A 25728-nucleotide genomic window follows, 5' to 3' on the forward strand; every position below is an offset into this window, starting at 1 on the left:
AATTTCTTCTAAGACCTTTCCAGATCCCAGGCCCAGTGTCAGACCAGGTATACCAGCGCCAGCCATTGGATCCTGATTATTCTGGACCATTTAGAGCTGGAATAATCAGGATCTGAATTCCACTGATTGCTCCCTAAGGGATGACACTAGGTAGGAGGAGCTCAGTTAATATGTCATTACACCTTTTATATATCATTATACCTTATATCAAAATAATAAATATTTGTTGTTTTAAGACACTAAGATTATGATATTTTGTTAAAACAGCAACATAAAACTAACACAAACACAAAGCACACTGTCAGCACATTGTGAAGACTCAGTAAATGACAAGCTCAAGGATAAAAAATGTATGGAGGACGGCCAGGTGCAGTGGCTCATGCCTGTAATCCCAGCACTTTGGGAGGCCGAGACGGGCAGATCACGAGGTCAGGAGATCAAGACCATCCTGACTAACACAGTGAAACCCTGTCTGTACTAAAACTACAAAAAATTAGCTGGGCGTGGTGGTGGGTGCCTGTAGTCCCAGCTACTCGGGAGGTTGAATCAGGAGAATGGCATGAATTCCGGAGGCAGAGCTTGCAGTGAGCCGAGATCGCACCACTGCACTCCAGCCTGGGCAACAGAGCAACACTCCGACTCAGAAAAAAAAGAAACATGTGGAGGACAAGAGTCATGAATCAGGGGTCACCATAGGTACGACAGACAGGTGAAAAGAATGATGAGTGAGATATACCTAGGTTGAATTGGGAAATACTGCAAGGAGGTAAAATAGTTATGAGCACACCTAGGACCTAGATCTTGGTTTCTAAATACTACTTTCTATTAAACTGAAGCAGAGTTCTTTGGAGAAATGGTTCTCCTTAGAGAAATGGTTCTTTTGAGGGTAGGTGCAGGGAAAATTCAAAATGGGCCTGAAACATCTTACTGTGCCAGACAATGAGGAAGTAAGGATACTGAAACTAGTTGGAATAGTTTCCAACTGGCAAAATCGAGGCTATTTGAAGCTATTTGAACATTGAGTTATTTAATGATAATAAAAGATTTAAATAACCTATTTAATTAAAGGAGAAAATCAGGATTCATCCTGGTATTAATCAATCATTCTATCGATAATAATTTTGGTAATAAATGGGATTTTATAGTCTCAAGATAATTTCTTACAAAGTACTTATTAACTATAAAAGGAACAAAGAGTAACTTTGCAGGGGCAACTCCAACAGTCACCTCTGTGTTGGGCTCTGTGACGTTCTTCCCAAGACACCTTCGGAAATGACAGACAAGCTTATCCTCAGCTGCTGGGAGTGATGACAGAAAATAGTGCTTGGTGGTTCAGCCCTTCTTGGGAGTTGCCTTAGCAGAAGAAAACTGCCTCATCCAGGGTCACACCTCATTCCAGGGATGGCTCACATCCAGTGACTGATCACTACGGAGGAACAAAGCCCCATCCCTTTGTCCCCATCTCAGGAGAACTGTGAAGAGCCATCTCAGCTCCAGAGTTTCACAGAGGGTCAGCTGAGGCCTTTGGTGTGACTGCATTGCAGCCTGACTCCCCCACTGCCCAATACTGCTTCCTTCCACAGGAGTTGATCCCAACAGCACTCCCTCATCAACGGCTTGCATGCTAATTTCACAGTCTACTTCCTGGGTACTCAACCTTTGCCACCACCTTAATCGAGTGGTTAAGTTAACATCATCAGTAATGGGATCTGTAAAAGTTATGTGCAACCAGGTAGGAGGCACCGAGAAGAACACGGCATCATTTCTGCAATCTTCCTGTGAATGATACGTGACTTGATTTTAACATCAAGTGAGGAAACGTCAGTCAAACCCAAATGGAGGGGCATTCTAAAAATTACTGCCTTGTAATGTTCAAAAGTGTCAAATAATGAAAGTCAAAGCAAGATTATGAATCTGTTGCAAATTAAAGAAAACTAAAAACATGAGACATGACATCTAAGTATAACATGTTATCCTGGACTAGCTTCCCTTGCTATAAGGGACATTATCGAACAAGTAGAAAAACTCAAATATGTTCTAAAGATTAGATTACCATAAAATATCAGTGTTAATTTCCTTATTTTGATGGTTGCACAGAAGAATGTCTTTGCTCGTAGGAAGGACACACTAAAATATTCAGGGATGATGAGACATCAGATCGACAATTCTAATAATGGTTCTGGGAAAAAACAGTTCTTTGTATGGTTTGTCTTGTAAATTTTCTGTAAAGTGGAGTTTCTTTCAAAAATTTTTTAAACTTTTAAACAACAACATATGTACTCAATTTTTGTACAATTATCCTGTATATTCACATCCTTCCTTTTTTTTTTTTTTTTTTTTCCCATCAGTGATGTAGGTTTTTAAGTTTCTTAAGAGACACATTTTTGAACCAACTTTGTTTGGAGCATCAGTATCGATTCTTCAAAATTATATGCTAACGGATGCCTCCTGGTTGCCCTACCCTCGGCAACATCCTATCTCTAACAAAAGACGCAAGGTGGCCTTTCCCCTCAAGAAGCATCCGCTATAAGAGAAGATAAAACTAATTGGTGAGGAGCAGAACAGCAGTGAGGTGTTCCACACATTGCATAACAATGCAAATAAATCCAGAGGCTGGAGAAATCAACTTGCAAGGGGTTACTTAGTGAATCATTAAAGCAAGGATGATTGAGCACCACAAAGCCAGGTTTACCATCCCATATAAATCTAAGGGAAAAGAGGCAGAGAGCAAAAAGAGATTTGTTTCTAACTTCCAAAGATGATTATCTTATGCTTGTGCCTTCAGTAATTAGGACTGTGATTTTTTTTCCTGAAATTTTGTCTTGATGGCTATAAACACAAGAACTGTCTTTATGAATCATCTTTATTTTTAAAATTTGGCTAACACTCTATTCAAATGTCTTTGACATGTTTAAAGCAATTTGTTTCACAAATATGAAAGTTAGAAAAGGTTGAAATGATGGAAATGATGGAAGTGAAGTAATGGAGACAGTGTGTCATTTTCTATCACTTAGAAATATGTTGCACAAATAGAAAAGCTGTTTGATGGAAAATGCCACTGCAGCTGTCTCCACTACTTCATTTCCGTCATTTTAGTCACAGAAACATAAGGTTTTCCTCCTCTTTTTGTAAAATTAATTGCTTTAATACCAAAGGCCCCTGTCCACCGTGGGCACTAACCAAGCAATAACAGCAGACTGATTCCATAAGGGGAGCACATTCCTCATGGGCCTGCCTGATGGGCCTTTCCTGCCACTGCAAGCTCCTTACAACTCCAGAGCCTTGAAACTGAGTGGTGCCCAAACTCCAAATGCGGCTGGAAACTTGATTCAGGGAAATATTCCCTTCTCACTAGAAGCTTGTGTGCATCAGCAGAACAACAAGCTTCTGGACTACCAAGAATGCCGTCCTCCTTGCCTGGAGGGTATATACTTCCTAGCCCTCTTGGAATGCTCCCAGTTCCTCAGGAGTCATCTCAAGACCTCCCTGCCCTTTTCTGAGATTTTACCCTTCAACTCTAACTGATTATCTTGCTCTTGACTGCCCAGAGTCCCTTCTGCCAGCCGTGTCACACATTTCTGGAAGGCAACTGTATCAGTATCGCTCTTGATTATGTAGTCTATGACTGTGTTCATTGTTTGTGGGATTCTTCTCACTCCAACTGCAGTAAGCTCTTAAAGAGATGTTCAAGAGTTTGAAACCAGCCTGGTCAATATGGTAAAACCCTATTTCTGCTAAAAATAAAAAAAAAAAAAATTAAAAAAAATTAGCTGAGCATGCTGGTGGGTGCCTGTAATCCCAGCTACTCGGGAGGCTGAGGCAGGAGAATCACTTGAACCTGGGAGGCAGAGGTTGCAGTGAGCTGAGATTGCGCCATTGCACTCCAGCATGGGCACCAGAGTGATACTCCATCTCAGAAAGAAAAAAGACAGAGATGGGGTCTTTCATTCCTCTTAAACCCCCTATGGGGTGTCACAAAGTGCTGGGCACAGCAGAGGTTTCTGCATCAGAAATTCATTGAACCAGACATGGGACAAGATGTTATAGAGATCTGTAAACAGATTTGGACAGGAAATAGACAAGGAAGTTGAAGAAGCCAAAGCAAAACCTCCAATAGTGCAGAGAAGGAGCATCGCAATGGCTAAGCTAGGCTTTAGCCAGAGATGGGCAGCACATTTAGAACATCCAGCCCCAGCTTCCTGAAGGCTAAAGAAATACTCACGAACAGACACAAAAACTGTCAGACCCACCTCCCAAGGGTAACTCCCATTACTCCTCTGACAAATGAGTAAATACCTATGCTACGGTAGGTACCTAGTCAGGCATGAGTAGGGGAGGAGAAGGCTTCCCCCATCACACACACACCAGGAATGGCAGGCGACCATCAGGTGATGTCAGGCAATTGTTAAACTGTCTCTCTAAAACAATAATTGGTCCCAGCCAGTGCCAGGGAAGGGCAGTCTCCCAATAAACAGAAATACCTGAAACTGGTGATCAGCAGCTTCCCAATAAGACCTCAGCAGTTGGCTGAGTGGGCTCACGCATGCGCGCTAAGAGTTAAAATGGCAGAATTTCACCAGTATGTGTTCTTCCTCTAGGGACCCTCAACTGGTGAGGAAAAAATGCCTCAAGTAACCAAGAGTACAACACTAGTAAACGCACTGTGCATGCTCCCCTTCTAAGCGCTAGCAGGCCACTGCATGTGCAGACAGCCAACTTAAGGGAAGAATCACAAGAGTGGGGACGCAAGACCCAGAAGTATGCCAACAGATAAAACCCGAAGTCAGCCAGGTGCGGTGGCTCATGCCTGTCATCTCAGCACTTTCAGGTGGATCACTTGAGGTAAGGAGTTTGAGACCAGCCTGGTCAACATGGTGGAACCTCATCTCCACTAAAAATACAAAAATTAGCTGGGTGTTGTGGCAAGTGCCTGTAATCCCAGCTACTCGAGAGGCTGAGGCAGGAGAATCACTTGAACCTGGGAAGTAGAGGTTGCAGTGAGCTGAGATCGCGTCACTTCTCTTCAACCTGGGTGACAGAGAAAGAATCTGTCTCAAAAAAACAAACAAAAGCCCTAAGTCAAAGTCAAACTGTGCACTGTCTTTCAAGTTACCCACTTGGCCCTTTTCCAAGTGTACTTTCCTTCCTTTCATTCCTTTTCTAAAGTTTTTGAATAAATTTTCACTCCTGCTCTAAAACTTGCCCCAGTCTCTCCTTCTGCCTTATAAGGAGGCAAGAATTGAGGTTGCTGTAGATCCATATGGATTCACGGCTGCTAACATACTTTGGTGCCATGGGACTCCAATACATTTGCTGCCACTAACACCTAGACATGCATCCACAGGACAGTGTGTATGTATGCATGAGAGACAGAGAGAGAGCAAGAGCAAGACAGAAACAGGCAGACCGAGATGGAAAGTAATAGAAATCCTAAGAAAGAAGAGAAAAGATCAGAAAAGAGGCTGAGATATTGAGAAGAAAGAGGGGGTGAAGAGGGTAGCAAGAGAGAGGTATAGCTATTTATAGCCTGTCTTATGGTTTTCTGGCTCTGGCTGCTGTTATAGTAGCATTTTATGAAGGTTATCCTTCCTTAAGGAATACTGTAAGACTTTAACTTTCCTATATAGTTGCAATATTGAAAATAAGGCTGGTAATTGGGTCATCTTATTAGGAAGCAACTGTCACGAAGCAGTTCAAAGAGCTTCCAGTTATTCCCTCATCCATCCTTACAACATGCTTCTGAAGTAACTGGAGGGCACAGATGAAGAATATTTAGTCCACCTGGATCCTTTCTTTTGTGGGCTTTAATTCCACTTGCATGCTCTCTTTTTAGATTGGAGACTCACGAGCAAGGTATCACAGTGGGCACATTTGTTTTCATTAAATATTTTTTCCCCACCTTTTTCACCCCTTGCTTCATATGCTGCAAAAATGTCTTAGAATTTATGTGGAAAAGCCAGGGAATACCCACAGTCCATCGTCCCTGAGTTCAGATCAGTGCTTTCTGGTGGAGTACAGTTTCAATTATGTAGGTGCAAATGAGCCACATTTATAAATTCTTGTAAGTGAAAGAGGTCATCGTAACATAGAAGTGTGAAGACAGAGAGAAACAGACATAGGAGCAAAGGTGAAGGCAAATTAGGGGAATAGGAAAGAGAGGGGAGAAAGCAGAGGAGACAGTCAGGGAGGAAGCCTTTGTGAAGGTTCTGAGTGCTCTCATTCCAATACCCATGGCCCTTCGTAAGTGCTCTGTGTGGCACCCTTGATGTGACAAAGACATGAGCGACTCTATAACCCTAAGGACCGTAAGCTTCACTTGGAAACTCCAGACATGATATGGGTGGCAGGGCCAGGCTGAGGAAGCACATGGTAAGGTCTCTGACACCAAAATATGGATGGCTATCCCACCTACTTTGAGATTAAACTGTTTCTATCATTTCAACTAGAACTATGGGCAAATAATTCCAGGCAGAACTTGGTCTGTGGGTTGTCACAGCCCCTATTTGACAAATGAAGCTGTCAGAATGGATGTAATAAGGACACTGGGTATTTTTTGGGGGAGGTTCAGTGATGGTTGTCTTTGCCATCAGGAAACAAAAGACATGAGAGCAGTGCCCTCCTATTTGCTTTTGGAAGCATTTTCTTTTTTTTTTTTTTTTTTTGAGACAGAGTCTTGCTTTGTCACCCAGGGTGGAGTGCAGTGGCCGGATCTCAGCTCACTGCAAGCTCCGCCTCCCGAGTTTACGCCATTCTCCTGCCTCAGCCTCCCGAGTAGCTGGGACTACAAGCGCCCGCCACCTCGCCCAGCTAGTTTTTTGTATTTTTTGGTAGAGACGGGGTTTCACCGAGTTAGCCAGGATGGTCTCGATCTCCTGACCTCGTGATCCGCCCGTCTCGGCCTCCCAAAGTGCTGGGATTACAGGCTTGAGCCACCGCGCCCGGCTGGAAGCATTTTCTTTGTGCGTGTGTAGATGTAGACAATCACTTATGGGGAATTTATTGGGATACAAAGTGAAGTTTTGATCTATGTATACATTGTAGAAAGATTCAATCAGCTAATTAACCTGCTTATTACCTTACATAGTTACCTTTCTTTTCTCTGTACGTTGAAAAAAGAAAGGCAACTGTGGTGAAGCCATTAAAAATCTATTCTTTTAGCAATTTTGAAATATACAATGTATTATTTTAAACTGTGGTCACCAAGCCGTGCAGTAGATCACTAAAACTTTTTCTTTCAGTCTAACTGAGACTTTGTACCCATTGATCAACATCTTCTCTTTCCTCATTCTTTGCCCCCAAGCCTCAGCCTCTAGTAACCAACTTCCTACTCTCTTTCTGTGAGATTGACTTTTTCAGATTTCACGTATAAATGGGATCATACAGTATTCGTCTTTCTGTGGCTGGCTTATTTCAGTTAGCATAGTGCTCTCCAGTTCTATCCTTGTTGAGAAGGCAGAATTTTCCTTCTTTAAGGGCTGTATAGTACTCCATTGTGTCTATATACCACATTTTCTTTATCCATTGGTTAGGTTACTTGCATATCTTGGTTATTGCAAGTAACAGTGAAATGAACATGAGACTACATACATCTTTTCAACATATTGATTTCAATTTTCTTTAGATACATACCCAGAAGTGGGATTGCTGAATCACGTGGTAGTTCTATTGCTAGTTTTGTGAGGAGCCGCCACACGACTTTCCAAAATAGCTGCATTAATTCACATTCCCATCATTAGTGTATAATGTTCTCTATTCCCTGCATTCTTGCCAAGGCTTGTTGTCATTCTCTTTGGTAGTAACCATTCTAACAGGTATGAGGTGGCACCTCATTGTGGTTTTAATTTGCATTTCCCTGATGATTAGAGGTGTTGAGCATTTTTGCGTAAGCCTATTGGCCATTTCAGTGTCTTCTTTTGAGAAATGTTTGCTCAGATCCTTTGCCCACAACCTGGGGTGAGTCACTTAATCCCTGTGAACATTGGTTTCCATATTTTTAATAAGTGTTATTTCTACCTTCCCTACCTCCTGGTTTATTGTGAGAATAAAAATGTGGTTTCCTATACATGATCTCCTTTAACCCATAAATGGCTGTTTAAAATAAATATTATGGTCCCTATTTTCAGGTGAGGAAACAGTAACATGATGGGGGGTGGGGTAAAGTGATTCTGTCACTGCTATCCATGGTGGAGGTCAGGTTCTTGCTGGGCACTGCCTGAGTCCAAGCCCTTTTATCATTTAGCTCTTTTATCACATGAGCTGTTGTTCCTGGCATGACCTACAGATGGCAGAGGGCCAGCCACTGGGGCATATTGTTAGTCCTCAGACCACAGTGTTACTTCACTACAGGTGAGTCTCATTTTACTATGCACACACACACACACACACACACACACACACATTTTACTACCTCTAGTTATAGAAGTAAAGATAAGTTCCTTTGGGGGAAAAAAGGAGGGGAAAAATCATGCACACTCATGCAGCATCCATTTATCCTATTACTTAGTGAGATTTTTTTTCCCCCTTGAGTCTCTTACTAATGTCCCTGACAAAATCTTGGTCCTCCCATTTATCTTCCACATTTCTGCTATAGTAATCTAAAAAGTAGGAAAAAATCAGATATTACTACTCTACCTAAAATATTACTACAGAGGCTTCTGGCTGTTTCTAGAATTACATCTAAACTTCTTATCAAGTCATACAAAGATATCAGTGTGCTTCCAGAATGTCATGCTCCACTGAACTCTTCTATTTTTTTTTCTAGAATGTATACATTTTCCATTCCCCTGGGTCAATTTCTATTCATTTTTTGAGACCCACCTCAAATAGCACTTTGTGAGGGATTCTTTCAACTATTCTTGCCATCAGTCGCTCCCTCCAAGGTGGCTTCTAAGCATTTTGTTCAAAAGGCTGGCACTGAACACAGCCTTTCCTAGTCAGACTGTCCCCTCTGGACAGCAAGTACTCTGGAGGCAAGGGATGAATGTATCTTACTACTCTAATCCCAATATGATGCTTTGCACATACGAAGTATTCAAAAAGAGTTTAATAAGCACATTCAAAAAGAAAACAAATTGGCTTTATGCTTAAAAGAAGCCAAATAAATATCTGAGAAATAAATATAAGAACATACTCTTAACAATTATTTTTGAAAAGTTACTAAAAATGAATGCCAAATTGATAGTTATTTCAATGTTTGCACAAAATCTTAAGTGTCAAAAAGAAAAAAATGGATATAAAGTTATCACAACACATAGACTACGAATCTGTTCAAGATCTGCCGTCCACCTGCCTCAGTGTTCTATAGAGGTAATGTGCATCTATAGTCCAGCATTTCCTGGAATGAGTTCTGCACTTTATTAGATGGTATTATAAAAATAAAAATGTGTTAGGATAGTGTTTATAGTAGAAAAATTTTGGGAATTGTTGGGCTAAACAAGATTCATTTTTTGGCTGCTTGTCTACTCACAGCCTTTTATATATGAATGTGCCTTGGGCCTCTATGAGAAGAGACACAAAACACAGCATGATCCAAATGTATTTGACGATGGAACTTTTTTCCCCCCGAGGAGCATCTCACATGACAGGTGTTCATAGAGAACACACTCTGGGAAACACTGTCCTACTTTCTTAGATGCCATTATTAGTCACTTCACAGAGATGCTTAAAAATAAACACGTTGATCATCAATGCAGAAACCCATAGGAGCAAAAGTCTGAAATGACATTCTGTATAAATGTTGCTTCAAAATGATGAAATAGGCTGTCTATTTTCACCAAAATGCAGCATAAAATAGTTGAAAGAGTATAGGCTAAGAAATAGTTCTCTATACGTTACAAGCTGCATAATTTGGGGCAAGACATTTCTCAATAGAGAAACTATGTTATGTACGTGAAAATCACACATCAGCATGATGATTTCACCTGGACTTTCTGAAACAAAAATCCATGGGAAGACATAGTCTTAAAGGATATGGATGATGTTTTCAGATAGAAGGGTACTCTTCTGCCCGCCAAGACCCTGCAGCACCTGCTCACCACTTACGTCTTTAAATAACTTGAGACTGTCAGATATGAGACTTAGTTCATACTTCTCCACCTACGGCAGTCATACTCTCCCTCACCTCTTTCTCGACAGCCTTGGAAGATGAGGGACTTTTCTTCCTACTCAGCCCCTCACCCATGCCCCTGTCCTCTATGCTTCTACCTCCTCCAGGGTTCTCCTCCAGTCCCTCCTGAATCTTCAGAATTCTTCTTTCCTCTCTGCCTGCTACATCTTCCAGTCCCTCCAATCCTGAAACAAATACCGAAATCAAAACACCCCTCCTCTCACCCGCATTCCTCTCTAGCTACTATCCAAATTTTCTTTTCCTGTCCTTCAAAATTTCTTTAAAGATTCATCCAAATTGACTACATCAATTTCTTCACATCTCCTTGACTTTTAGACCATTAAAATTTGGAATCTCCCCGAGTTCAACCAGTGTCCCACTAACTATTGACTCCAGTGGGAAATTCCTATCTCACTGTATCTCCTAGTTATATTTAATAACATTGGTCATGCTTTCCTCTTAAAATACGCAACTCTTCTGGATTTAGTGACACTGCATTCCCCTTATTTTCCTTCTGTTTATCTGCTTATTTGGTCTTTGTCTCCTCCAAGGGTTCTAGCTTCTGAACGGATGCCTTGGAAGTTGTTTTCCCCAGGGCTTAAGCCTCAGTCCACTGCTGGCTTGATTTACCTTTTTCTGAGTGAGCTTGCCCACGTGTGTATGATATCCAAATTATCACCTGTCCAACCCAAACCTCCTCCCTAAGCTTCAGACTCATATTATCTATTAGACAGGCTTACCTGAAAGTCCCTCAAGTAATTCACACTCACCAATTCAAACAGAATCACATTCATACCTCCACCATCTCCTTGGTGGAGGCTCCCTTGGTGGAGGTAGTAAGCATTGTAAGTAGAAGAGGCTGCTTGGGTCTGAATTGAGGTCCGAACACACTTTCCAGGTGTGACCTGGGGTAAATTACTTAATCTTTTCAACCCTTATCTCATGGGAAAAATGGAGATGGCCATAGTCCAATGCCCAGAGGGCTGCTTGAACAATTAAATGGGAGGCACACAGCACCTCTGGACAGCACCAACGCCAGTGAGTTATCAATGAAGCTACTATCACCATTATCATTTTCCACACTTGATTTTTTCCCTCTGGAATTCCAGGCATTCTTTATCTCATTTGGAAGTGCTAGCATCTGTCATCATAGTCACATAAGCCAGCCACCTGAAAGTTGACCTTGACCCTCCTCCCTTTCACCCCTCACAGACTACCCAACACAAGTCCTCCTAAATATTTCTCAAACCCTATCACTCCTGTCCATGTCTACAACTGCAGCCGTAACCCAGGCTCTCATCCTCTGCTCTGATCATCTCCTCTCCAGTCTTGAATTGCCCCGATTCCTTGAAGTGGGCTAGAGCAAGCTATCTCAAATGAGAAGCATCCATGTCACTCCCACCCCAAAAACACATCAGCATCCAATACCCCAGCTGGCTTTCGATAAACGCTACTCAAGAAATAAGTGAAATAAAGATATTAAAGTGTTGCTGATGACATTTCCATGTTTTATGGGTTTTGTGATGCGGAACATGTGCAATTGACCCACTACTAGAAATGCTTGAGTGGGTGATGAACAATCTGCCTCAATGCTGCTGGCATTAGAACTGCACTTTTATACTCACAGGATGGCCCAGCTAGGGGGGTGCTCAGCACACATGACTGCGGGTCTACCAGCACCCACTTTCAGCTCTCCCCCGGCCCTCTCCTCTGAAGAGACTGGAAAAAGGGAATACTTTCACAGCTTCCCTTGCAGCGAAGGGTAGCAAATGAGACATAAATGGATGCCAGAATTGCCTGGGAAAGCTTTTGTTTTCCTGATAAGTGGGGTAGGTCTTGCTAATGCCATCCTTCTCCTCATCTTTCTGCTGTAACCAGAAATGTGAAGCTTGAATCTGTGGGGGCCATCACAGAATTGAGGGAAAGGTCAAGAGAATCTCCAAAGTGCTGACCTGGACACCCCCAGGTTCCCGTGGTTGAACCCCAGGGAGAAAGAAACTTGCTCACGGACCCTATTGTCATTTTGGAGGGCTCCTCGGGGAGTGAAATCTCTGCTATTTTGAGGGGGAGAGCTGCTGAGAAATACAGCTTGGGATTTCTGCCTCAACTGGGTATCAAAAAAGCAGGGGGCCTGTGTCAAAGTAACAGCAAATTAACACCACAAGCTGTTCCCAAGCTTTCACAGCCTCAGCCACAGGTTAGTAAAACCTGTGATTAGCACTCTCCTCCTTGCCTTGCATGATTTGTCATGGCTGCAGGCTCAGAGGTGAGAGAGAGAGAGAAGGCCCTGCAGGCTCCCGGGACATTTTCCAGCCACACCCACCTCCTCAGAGTCATTAACACCTCCCACCTAACTCACAGAGATAGCTGTGCTCTGCCAACAACTAATGAACGCAGTTATCAAAGCACAAAGAACCCCTGCAGCACAGCTCATCAAGACCTGGCCAGGTAAGGCAGTAGCTCTCCTGTTCACCTTCTCTACCCAGAGTCCACCACACCATCCAAGAGACCCTACTTATTTAAATATTTAAAAAGTAAGAAGGAAGAAGGAAAGAAGGAAGGGAGGGAGGGCGGGAAGGAAATTGGTTAGAAGGCAGAATCACATAAATAAATCCCATGACCTAGGTTCCGAGAACAGCAACATGGGGAAACTCCAGTGGACTAACACATCTCAGCTCATCTATACAGGTACAGGGAATGAGAAAGCAGCCGCAACAAAGAACTGAATGCAAATTGGAAGCAATTAAGTGCAAAGTTATTTTTTCAGCACTTTTAATATAATAATAACTTGCTTTATGAAACAGCTCTGTTTTTACTTATATAACAAACCTGCACATGTACCCTTGAACCTAAAATAATTTTTTTTTTAAGTATATAGTGAGTGTGATGGTTAATACTGAGTGTCAACTTGATGGGAGTGAAGGATACAAAGTATTAATCTTAGGTGTTGCCAAAAGAGATTAACATTTGAGTCAGTGGGCCAGGAAAGGCAGATCCACCTTTAGTCTTGTGGGCACAAACTAATCAGCTTCCAGTGAATACAAAGCAGGCAGCAAAACTTGAAAAGGAGAGAGGGGCCTAGCCTTCCAGCCTACATCTTTCTCCCATGCTGGACGTTTTCTGCCCTTGAACATCAGACTCCAAGTTTTTCAGTTTTGGAAACTGCACTGGTTCTCGTTGCTCCTCAGCTTGCCGACAGCTTATTGTGGGATCTGGTGATTGTGTAAGTTAATACTTAAATAAAGTCCCCTTTATATGTATACACACACACATATACTATATATATACACACACACACATATACACACACACACATATGTACACACACACATATATATACACACACACACATACACACACACATATGTACACACACATATATATACATACACATATATATACACACACACATATATATACACACACACATATATACACACACACATATATACACACACATATGTACACACACATATATATACACACACATATATACACACACACACACACATGTACACACACACATATATATACACACACACACACACATATATATAGCCTATTAGTTCTGTCCCTCAAGAGAACCCTGACTAATATAGTGAGTAAGTAAGTTAATCTTTGTTGGTAAGTCTCTTGTTATAAATACTCTTAAAGATGTACTGGTGGAGATTCCTTTAAGTGCCCTTTATTTTTAACAAAGTATTCTCTTTTCTGTTGTTGTTTTTTTTTTAATTTATGTTAAGGTTTGGTTCACTGTTAATAGTAAATGACATCTCAAATGCTTAGACATCTAGCTGATTGTAAAATGTTAGCTAAAATGGATCTTCTCTTGAAACAGTGTTGCCAGATATTTAAAAATGAATAGAAATTATATTCTTTTTCTGTTTTTTAAACCATCATTTTTACATTCTGAGTTTCTGGAAATTGAGGTGCACCTGTATATAGAAACCCTTGCACTTAATTTCATTTCTAGTTCACATTCTATACTCGTCTCTTCTCATTATAGCAATTACCCTTAAAATCTAATTTTCTTGGCTTTATGCAGTCCTATTGAAACAGGCACTGAATTTTAAGAGAATTATTTCCCCAGCAATGCTCTTTTTTTTCCAGTCTTATAACTATGGAAGCAATGAAGCTGAGGCTGTCATGTAACTTCCTGAATGACATGAGATGCGGAAAGGACCCTGAGCAAGATAAATCCTCTACCGTGGGTCCTTCAAGGCCCTTGGAAGTGTGCTTAATTTCCACACTAAATAGTAGAGTGTGGAATTTTGTCATTTACCTTGCTTGTATCTACAACAGGTTGGGCAATGGAAAATCTTCAAATGTGTGTGGCCTATAATAGAAAAATCTTTAAATACATGTGGCCTATAATGTCCCACACATATTAGAATATAGCTTAACTCTGAATGTACACATCATGGGCTCTGAAAGGTTTAGAATACATGTTGTTTAAAAAGTGTAAAGATTTTATCTCAAAGTCAAATTAGCTATGCTTTCCCCCCTCTTTTTTTGAGAGAACAAAAGTAATAGTATTTCTTATGTAAAAAAGAAAAGAGGACTTAAAATGTTCACTGTAGTGGATGCTGTGGTGTGCTGCCTGGACATTTCCCATTGTTAGGAGTGTTGGTGACTAACAATTCTCATTCATTTAGTTGCTTTCAGGGGTTGCCCTCAGCCATAGAGAACCAATTACACCAAGGCAACAACCCCAGCCAAGGTATAAAAGGTATAAAAGGCCCATACCCCTGGCTCAAGGCAAGACAACTCTGAAGATCCAACCCATAGCTAGAGCTCACCTTGAGATCCCCGGGGCCCCTGTCTGCACTGCAGTTCAACTCCTCCCTCTGCCCAACACTGATTCCTTCACTCCCTTGCAGATGTTGATCTTGAGAGATCTCCTCAGTAAACTTTGTGTGCCCAAGTCTTCTTCTCATAGTTTGTTTCCTAGTAACCCAATCTAAGACATTCATCTTACCAATTTTTCTAAGACTTCCATTATCATAATTATTTTCTGAATGGATTATGAGAGTGTCTCAAACCTCAGACAAGTCCAATTCAGAGCTGAAGCTTCCCTCTCCTCTTCTCCCCACCCTAAATACTTGGCTTTAGAGATGGAGATAAAAATTCCCTCATAATTGCAGCAGAACTGTGGTTTAGAGCTTCAAACGCACATTTGTTGTCATGCATGGGATACAATATGTGGTTAGGCAGGCGATTTTGTCATGTGTGAACATCATAGAAACAAAGATGGTACAGCCCACTACACACTTAAGCTATATGACAGAGCCTATTGTTGTTAGGCTACAAACTCGTAGTGTGTTTTACTGTACTGAATACAGCACTGCAGGCAATTGTAACACAATGGTTAAGTACTTATATATAAACATAGAAACATTTATATGTAAACATAAAAACATAGAAAAAGTACAGTAAAAATTCAGTATAAAACGTAAAAAAAGGTACATCTGCATAGGACACTTACTATGAATGGAGCCTTCAGGACCGGAAGTAGCCCTGGGTGAGGGGTGAGTGAACGTGAAGGTAGGTCATTACTGCATGCTACTGTAGACTTTATAGACACTACAAACTTAGGCTATACTACATTTTAAAAAAATAAGTAGTCACACTATTATATTATGATAGCTATGACATCACGAGGTGACAGGACTTTTTCAGCTCCATTATAATCTCATAAGATCACCTATGCATGATCTGTCATTGACTGAAATGTTGCTACGTGGCACATAACTGTACGTGGTTTTTGTTTTCTTCTACAGTGTCAGAGTTTGCAATCTTTAGTTAAGTCTGTTAAATTTCCTCAAAAAACCGTCTTTTTTTTTTTTACGTTAATACTCATTCCAACTGAAATTTACTACTGTATATGGGATAAAAGATGAAGGTCAATTTTTAAATTTTCTTCCAGTTGGAGAACCAGTTATTCCAGCATAATTTATTTAAAAACAAACAAGCAAACAAACAAAATCTCATAGGCTTTTCTTCATGAAACCAACAATCATATTAAGTCATATACTGAAATCCATTTCTGGATTCTCTATTGTGTCCTACTAAATATTTTTCATAGTATGTTTTGATAGCTGCTTCTGATATAAAATACTCTTATTGTTTGTTTGTATGATTTCCTTGGTTATCACCAGGTAATTATTATTTCAAATGAACTTCAAGATTATTTTATACAAGTTCAAAAAAACAAAATCAAAGCCAAAAACAACTCAAAACTCCATTAGGATTCTAATTGGGAATGCATTAAATTTACATATTAATTTTGGGAGGCTTTTAAAAATTGACAATCATAATTGTATGTGTTTATGGGGTTTGGGGATGTGATGTTTTGATCAAAATATACATTGTGGATTGATTAATTCAAGCTAATTAACATATTGATTCCTTCACATGACATTTCTTTGTGGTGAGAATATTTAAAATCTACTTTTAGTAATTTGGAAATATACATTATTATTAACAATAATATAGTTATAGTTAATATAATGTATATATAGTATATATGTATATATAATATATAAATAAATATTATATATCATATATATAGTTATAGTTAATATAATAATATAGTTATAGTCCACAGTCACCATGCTATGGAATAGATAACTAAAACTCATTCCTTCTATCAAACTGAAATTTTATATTCTTTGACCAACACCTTGGGAGACTAAAAATGTGTAAGAAAGACTTCCCACTCAAGAACATGTTTGACTCTTCATTGGTATCTCATGTTTTTATTAAGATTTAATAGCTGCTTTATATAGGTTGTGTGTTCAGGTTTTTAGTCCTATATTTTATAGTTTTAGTCCTGTGAATTTTTTTTTATGTCTATTTCTGGTGCTTAGTGCTGGAGAAGATAAAAGTTACTGACTTTTATATATTTATCTTCTATCTAGCCAACTTACAAAGTTTTATTAATACAGTGCTTTTTTCTCTTCAATCTGTTGGGTTTTCTATATACACAATCATAGTGTTAGCAAATATATAGTTTTTCTTCTTAGTTTCCAGCATTTATAGCAGATATATCTCTTACATCGTTCATTTACTAAAACTTTTACAGCAATTCATTTTAAAAAGGGAATGGTGATAACAGGCATTTCTAATTTCTGATTATAATGAAATTTGTTAACTTTTTTCTACTTAGGATATCAAAAGTTGTTGTTCTGATGTAAACAATCTTTATCATCATTGAGGTGTTGTGTTTTTTTTTCCTAAATTTTTCCCCTTAAACTCTCTTTCTTAAACTGGATGCTGAATTTTATCATGTACTTTTCAGTGACTACTGATTTGATTGCCTAATTTTTTCCTTTAATTTGTGCATAGGATTATATGGGCAGATTTCCTACGTTGTGCCACCCTTGCTTCTCTGTGCGTGTATTTCCTTGATAATCTTATAAATTCCTGTAGAAATGTTTACCAAAATGTGTCAAATGTTAATAGCTATAACTTAAGAAAAGGGTTCCATGATCAAATTAATATAAGAAGCAGCAGACCAAAGTCAAATGGTCCTTCCCCAAACCTTTAAAGCTAATGTGCATTGTTAATTTTCAAGAGGAGATTAAAGGCTGGACGTGGTGTCTCATGCCTGCAATCCCAGCACTTTGGGAGGCTGAGGTGGGAGGATAACTTGAAGTCAGGAGTGCGAGACCAGCCTGGACAACATGGTGAAACTTCACCTCTACCAAAAATACATAAAATTAGCTGGACGTGGTGGTGTGCACCTGTGGTTCCAGCTACTCTGGAGGCTGAGGCACCAGAATCACTTGAACCCAGGGGTGGAGGTTGCAGTGAGCTGAGATCGCACCACTGTTCCAGCCTGGGTGACAGAGCAAGACTTTGTCTCAAAAAGAAAAAAAAAAAAGAAAAGAAAGAAAAAAGAGGTGATTACAGTACAAAGTGTTTAGTGAACTTTATTGGACTATCCACTTTTCATGGGCCATCCCATGGGACTAGATCAGAGCAGAACCAACTTTGGGAATGCATACATGGATTGTATGCTAAGATTTACAAACATTTTCAGCACATGAGACCAACTAAATCATGGAGATAGAAGTTACAACCATAGGACGCCAAAACCATTTGTTTAAGGAAGAATAATTTAGTTAAGCGACACTTTATACCAGTTTTACTTACTTTTATTTATATGAGATTTTCCCTTTGGGTGGGCCCACGTTATTAATCTTTGGCACTATACAGACCAGTCTTAGAGCGCAGGATGATTCAGGGGCTGGATGTCATTCCAGCTCCCACCGCTGTTGACATATGACACTAGGAAATCACACAACTGTGCCTGTATCTACCTCTTTCTACAATGCAACCCATGGTGTCAAGACTGGGGCTTGCACGGGGCACTCACCAATGACGTATTCCACCCTGAAGAGATCCCGTCTGGGGTCATATGGACGATTGAAGTCAATCTGAATGTAGAAAGACTGCCCTCTGCGGACAATCAGCTTGTTGTTTTCATACTTGTCAGTGTGGTGGTCCACCTTGTTAGTGTCCCATCTCTCCTTGAACAGGTGAACGCTCGTGACATTAAGAAACTCTATGAACAAGAAAAACAATTGAAGAAAATAATTGACTAACTTTAGTTTAAACACAAACTCAAAAACAAGATTTTTTTCCTGAAGAAGGCAGGTAGCAAGGTCTGCTGAATGAAACTCTGTAGGAGGCGGGGGTAGGGGGAACACTGTCTCGAGAGTCAGCCTCTTGTGACATTCTTGTCTTTGAAGAGAGCTTTTTAAAGCTGTCTCCACCTTTGATCTCATTTCAGTCCACAAGGCACTCACTGTGGGATAGATGGATGCCTGTCTGGGAGATCCAAATACAGAGAAGCTAGGGCCAGAGTTGAAGTCTTCAGGTTCTCAGTCTCACGCTGGTTTTCGTTATGTTAGGAGCTTCCCATCATGTCACTGCCTCACTCTGTGACTAACCAGGCAGAAACAGGGAATAGCCACTTCAATTTTCTTATCTTTCCAAAGGAAGGAATCAAATCTGACAAAGCCTCAAGGGGACATTCGAAGGACAAAGTTAACCATTAATCCAAAATTCTCCTTTTACGTCAAGAAGGGTCAAATGTACCCTCCCTCTGTAATTCTAAAAGTAGATCTCAGCCCTCAAATGCAGGAAAGAGAGGGAGCAGGTCTGGAGAAGGACACTAACATTTCCATGAGATAAATGTGATTGTTTTCAGTTACACAGAAACTATCCTCAGCTTTCCTTAGCTACTAACGGGCCAGTTCAAGTCAAAACCTGGACTGTCTGATGCCGACATTCACAGGTTTTTCTTTTGATTCATGGCATCAGGAGTGTAAATGTCAATCATATGTTTCTTAGTTGTCTACCTTTGTATGTGTGACTTAAATTCATTTCTTCATCATAGAATGGAGACACTAATATTCATTTCATAGCCTAACATGTTCCACATCTTACAGGACTGTGACAGGAGACGGCACGAGATGACACGTATGCAGGCATTTAGCAAAGGGTATTACACATGAAAAGTCAGCTCTCCTCCTGCCCTTTTCCCCTTCCCCTCTGTGAATGATCATAGATGAAAGAGGGAATCATCCTAACTCCCTGTCCTCACTGTACTTTACAAGATCTAGAGACTGGTTTCTTTATGTGCATTTGGTGTTGTAAAGGGTTATTGGGGAGAAGGTGGGGTGGGAAGGTAGAAGGGTCAGCAGGGGTGCCCTGGCCTCTTGCCCTCCCTCTCCCTGCCCCTGCCTGATGCATGATTTGCCCTCATGGTTATAAGCACCGTGTGCACAGAAAACACAGCTGCTGAGCTTGTACCCATACTGGGGCATCTCCTGACATACTCGAATGGCTTCCTTTACCTTCACACGTAAATCCTGTGCAGGATGCCCGGTCCCTTTGGACCCTATTGTGTTCCGTAGTCAAAACCAAGAAGTTAGGCTCTTTAAGATCCTCTTTGGTCCTAAAGCCCAGGAATCCCTGAAACGCTACTGAGCAATTCAAAGTTCAGGCAATCCTGAGTTTGAATCTCAGGTCTCAAAATTCCTTTGTGAAGGTACTTTACCTTTCAGAATCTGATTTTTCTTATTTTAAAATGAAGATACTAATACCCTAGAACAACTATGAAGGCTCAATGAGATAACGATGCAATGGGTCTGGCCCTGTACCTGGCACATAGTGGGTCCTAGGCTTACTGTGGCTCACGGCCCCTAAACTGTGACAGCCATTTCACAGGGCATGGTGCTCCATGGGTTACTCTGACTGCAGCATTACAGCAAATAGAAAGTGCAGGATGTAGTTTTATTTTTACCTCATCTCAGAGCCCTGTTGTAGTATACCTTCCCCTGAAGGGCACTTTCTTTCCATTATGCTGTGAGCTAAAGATGTTTAATTCTCTAGACCTCTCTTTCCAAGCTGTTTTTCTCCTGAGTTCTCTGGTCTTATTAAGGCCACAATCCCCAGTGATAAACCAGCCCAAGAATGAGCTGGAGAAGCACAAATGTCCCTGTTGAAAAGGAGCCTAGCAGTCAACTCCTCTGGTCCTCTTTCTTAGCACAGCGTCTTAAAAAATTTTTTTTTTAAATAGCTAAAAAACAAAGTCCTTAGAAATGGGTTTCATCAGTTCTCCACTTACCAGTACCAATGGAAGGAATATACTGATATTACATCCTTATGGAATCTCACAGAACAGCAATAGCATTTTCTCAGCCATCTGGTAAAACTACTATATCCTGTATGAAACATTTTCACGAGAGCCCTACTACTTGGGCTTCTAGCTTCCATTTGAACAAAGAACTCATTATTTCATAGGGCACACAGTCCATTTTTAAACAACTCTAATTATTTGAAAACTTCTCTTAAGATAAACTGACATCTGCTTCCTTGTAATTTTTCTAACCACGGGTCCTCGTTCTGACTTCTGGATAAATACAGAATAATTCATTTTATCTGGCACTCTCTAGGTATTTAAAGACTGCTCATAGGTTTTTTTTTCTGAGTAAAACATTCTTCATTTATTTAACTGTTTGTTTGTTTGTTTGAGACAGAGTCTTGCTCCATTGCCCAGACTGCAGTGCAGTGGCACGATCTCAGCTCACTGCAACCTCCGCCTCCTGGGTTCAAGCAGTTCTCCCTGCCTCATCCTCCTGAGTAGCTGGGACTGCAGGCACTCGCCATCATGCCCCACTAATTTTTGTATTTTTTAAAAAATTTGGTAGAGATGGGGTTTCACCATGTTGGCCAGGCTGGTCTTGAACTCCTGACCTCAAATGATCTGCCCGCTCAGCCTCCCAAAGTGTTGGGATTACAGGCATGAGCCATCGCACCCAGACTATTTAACTGTTTTTAAGATGTTATTTCTAGAACTTTTATCCAACACTCTGTTTGGGAATAGTTTCCATTTTGTCAATTTCTCTTTTGAAGTGTTGTTTTCTGGAATTAAGTACATTACTCTAGTTGTGGTTTTTCTGAAGAAAAAAAAAAAAGAGACCATTACATCTTTTAAAATAAATAGCGTATTTTGAGACAGAGTCCTGCTCTGTTGCTCAGGCTAGAGTTCAGTGGTGCCGTTTCGGCTCACTGCAACTTCTGCCTCCTGGGTTCAAGCAGTTCTCATGTTTCAGCCTCTCAAGTTGCTGAGACTGCAGGCTCACACCACCACGCCTGGCTAATTTTTTTTTTTTTTTAGTAGAGACGGGGTTTCACCATATTGGTCAGGCTGGTCTCGAACTCCTGACCTCAGGTAATCCACCTGCCTCAGCCTCCCTTAAAACACATTCTAATGTAATTTCTAGCAACAGTGGGTCAAAATTCAGTTGAGGCCTCTACAAGTCACCCACTCATGTTGCCATTTGGCTATATTTATTTGTGCAATTGTTTTCTTCTGTTTAGTTCGATGTTAAGACTTTGCATGTGTTAAATTTCTTCTTATTGAGTTTGGTTCACTGTCCCATGCTCTTAAGATAATTTTAACCCTTAAGTATGCATTTAATATATTTAATATTCTCCCTAGCTTCTTGTCCTATGGGAATGTTATAAGTGTGCTATTTTATGTTGCCACTTAAGACATGGGTAAAAATGTTGATTAGGTAACTGTCTAATAACTACTAGCTAAGTAAACGCACAGCAGTAGATGCTAAAAGGTGGACAGATAATTATGACACAATGTCAGACATCTCTGACAAAGGAAGTAGAGAGTACTGAGGGAAGTATCAGGGAGGAGCTCCTAACCCACATTTACGAGGTGAAAAATAAGGAAGTTCTCTGAAGGAAGTGAGACATAAGCAGTGGTCAGAAGAGGGGTCAGTTGTCCATGTGGAAAGGGAGATGGAGAGGAATGCTTCAGGCGGAGAAAGAAGGATACCTGAAGACTGACGCAAGAGAGTGCGTAGTTGCTTAAGAAATTGAAAGATGATGGTTGGCTGAAATGTACTAGTGGGAGCCACGGTGGAAGAATAAGAAGGAGCCTGCTCATCACGTGAGCCTTGGAGACCATGTGAAGGAGTTTAATTGCATGGTGGATCCAATGAAGAATCTGAAAGAGCAAACTGACATGATTAGATTTATATATTTATATATTTAAACTGCTTCTGGTGGCAGAGTAGAAAAGGGGTTGGAAGGGACAATGCTGGAAGGTGAACCCAGTTAAGAAGCTGTTGCCATGTTCTGGGTGAGGGGCCACGTGAGTTTAGCCTGCACGTAGAGGTTCAAGGCACTGCTCCTCTGGTACTCCTGGATTTGCCGTCTCTATTCGTACCCTCCCTCCCTGCATGATAATGTGCCCCTGAAATGAGTCCTGCCTTGGCTTCTCAAGCAGCTCTACCTACAAGGCAAAGTAAAGCTGGAGAAGGAGAAATCTTCAAGCATTTCTTTGGTATCGTTGGTAATGTCTCATCCATCCTAGTTCTCATTGCAAATGAAAACCTGGCTTTCCAACTTTACATCCTAGCCTAGTATACCTGGTTCATGTCTAGTGAGACTGGTTAGTGCTAGTTTTATGCAATATTGACAGGTATTGGAAGAATTAGAGCTCCATGGTTAAACCAGTGTGGAAAATGCTGGCCTAACCAAAGCTGATCAGGATTCTTTACTGAAGCACTCATGTGAGATTTTAATATGCTGATGTACACCACAGATATCCTAGAGGGGCAATGGTTTCCAAACGTAAATGACTATGGAAACTTTTTTCTTTGGAGATCTGCATTTTTCAGAATATGTTTTTGGAAATGCTTCACTACTTACTAATTGTGCAGCCTTGGAAAAGTTATTTAATCTCTCTGAGCCTCAGTTTTCTTATCTTTAATATGGGAATGAAGTACCTATCTTACAGAGTGGCTGACACCTAGTACATTCTTCATAAATGTTTGTTGTTATTATTATTATTAAGAGAAGTAGAAGAGATAGTAACAGCATAGACTGTGGAGCCAGGCTGCCTGAACCCAAATCCCAACTCTCACTTACTGTCTTTGTGACCTGGGCAAGTTATATAAACGTCCTGTGCCTCAGTTTTCTCATCTGCAAAATGAAGTTGGTGCGAGAATTAAATGAGAAAATGCATGGAGTGCTCTATCATAGGCCCCGGTACATGGTACATGCTCAGAAATTGATGGCAATAATAATCATAATAGCACTGAGCATTTGGATGGGCCCTTAGGACCAATCCTTAAGAAGTCAGGCATCTGAGAAGGCATGGTGGGAGGCTGGAATCCGAGCCATGGAAGTCACAAGGTGAAGAAGGTCCCTGGGAAGCTTTTTAGCATTGGCCTTCCAACCTTCCCAGGGAACCATGCCCTTTTATACTCCTTGTCTTCTGAGCAGACAGGCTTGCTTTGAATTTCCACAGGTAAATAGAAAGCTTTTCTCCTCTTGATTCTCAGGAAACATCTGTCTTTTTTTTTTTTTTTAAGTATTGTAATTACTTTCTTTGTATTATCTTTATATAGGTGATTTTTTAGCCATGGGATTGTAATCCCCTTGAAGACTGGACCATGTCTTAATTATCTTGCTGTAGTGCCTGGGGCAATGGGCAAGAATGCCACAGCAAATGTGCCTCCTTTCATCTGAACACCTTTTACCTGAAAATTCGGAGCTCAGAGTTGATCATTTCAAAATAAATTATCTCATTTACTATAGGATTAATCATCTGTGTCCTGTAAATGTCATTTACCATTTTATTCTCAAAATATGCTAGTTTCAGGACATATATATATAGTTGAAGGTATGATGTGGGAATTTATAACATAAGACCTCCAGATCAGCAGTTTTGTTTCACAAAATAAAATACCCTGTCTTTCTAGCCTGCTTATACTGTGATGACAAAGGGTGAGAAAAAGGGTGCCGATTAATGCCTTTGAGAATAGAAAAGTCAAAAAAAAAAAGATAAAACCCCATCTCATGGGTTTATAGTTTTTTCATAGTGAAAACAAATATTCATATCACAAATATATATATTTGTTTATATATAATATATAAACATACATATTGTTTATAATTATATATTGCTTATATAAATTATATATAATATATTACATATGTTTATATTATATAATAGATATAAACAAATAATACATTATAAATACATATATTGTTTATATATTGTTTGTATCTTTATATATTATATATTGTTTATATATAACAGATATAAGCAAACATATATATTTGTTTATATATATTTGTTTGTTTTCACTATGAAAAAAGTATAAACCCACGAGTTTGGTTTTTAAAAATATATTGTTTATATATAATATATAATTTTTATGTATTATTTACATATATAATATATTGTTTACATATTACAAACAATATTTTATATATGTGTATATATTATATATAAGCAAACTTTAGATATACATAAAGTTACATGTATATAAAGTTATATGTATAAAACAAAATTTATTTCATTGCCCATGAATCAGCCACCCACGGGTCAGCCAAGTATTTGGTTCTTATGACAGCTGATAATATCAATTGTTTTAAATTATGTCATCTATATTGGTATATTTTTGACATTTAATTTTAAGCAGGATGTTTTTTAACGTGTTACTTTTTCTTGGTGATCTTTTGATTCTCTGTTGCAATATCACTTTAACAAGTCAATGCCTCAGGAAAAACATAAAATCACGGTGGTACTGTAAGTGGGAAAAACTAAGGCAGTGATAAGTAAAACTTTCCTGTATCATCTCTTAAAAGTCCATCTTGGGGACTGGGTGCGGTGGCTCACGCCTATAATTCCAGTACTTTGGAAGACTGACGTGGGCGGATCACGAGGTCAAGAGATGGAGACCATCTTGGCCAATATGGTGAAACCCAGTCTCTACTGAAAAAAGATACAAAAGTTAGCTGGGTGTGGCGGCGCGCGCTGTAGTCCCAGCTACTTAGGAGGCTGACGCAGGAGTATCACTTGAATCTGTGAGTCCGAGGTTGCGGTGAGCCGAGATGGCGCCACTGCACTCCAACCTGGCCACAGAGCAGGACTCCGTCTCAGAAAAAAAGAAAAAAAAAAAGTCCGTCTTGAAATGATTTAAACAAAGACAGACATTTCATAAAAAATAAAACTTGGCTAAAAAGTGGAAGATTAAAAGCTACACAGAGAGGTTGAGAGTTTAAAGGAATAATGTTCT

The 25728-nt window shown here is 40.0% G+C and overlaps 1 protein-coding gene across 2 annotated transcripts in view; it reads right to left on the reverse strand.

The window, feature by feature from the left end:
* Positions 1–25728, reverse strand: part of F13A1 (coagulation factor XIII A chain) — a 163027-nt gene that overhangs the window by 129425 nt on the left and 7874 nt on the right. For both annotated transcript variants that reach the window (XM_007973790.3, XM_007973791.3), the window contains exon 3: positions 18486–18674. In XM_007973790.3, the coding sequence (XP_007971981.2) occupies positions 18486–18674 (189 nt within the window). The remainder of the gene's footprint in view (positions 1–18485; positions 18675–25728) is intronic.

The sequence above is a fragment of the Chlorocebus sabaeus genome, chromosome 17 (assembly GCF_047675955.1).
Source record: "Chlorocebus sabaeus isolate Y175 chromosome 17, mChlSab1.0.hap1, whole genome shotgun sequence".
Taxonomy (NCBI): Eukaryota; Metazoa; Chordata; class Mammalia; order Primates; family Cercopithecidae; genus Chlorocebus; species Chlorocebus sabaeus.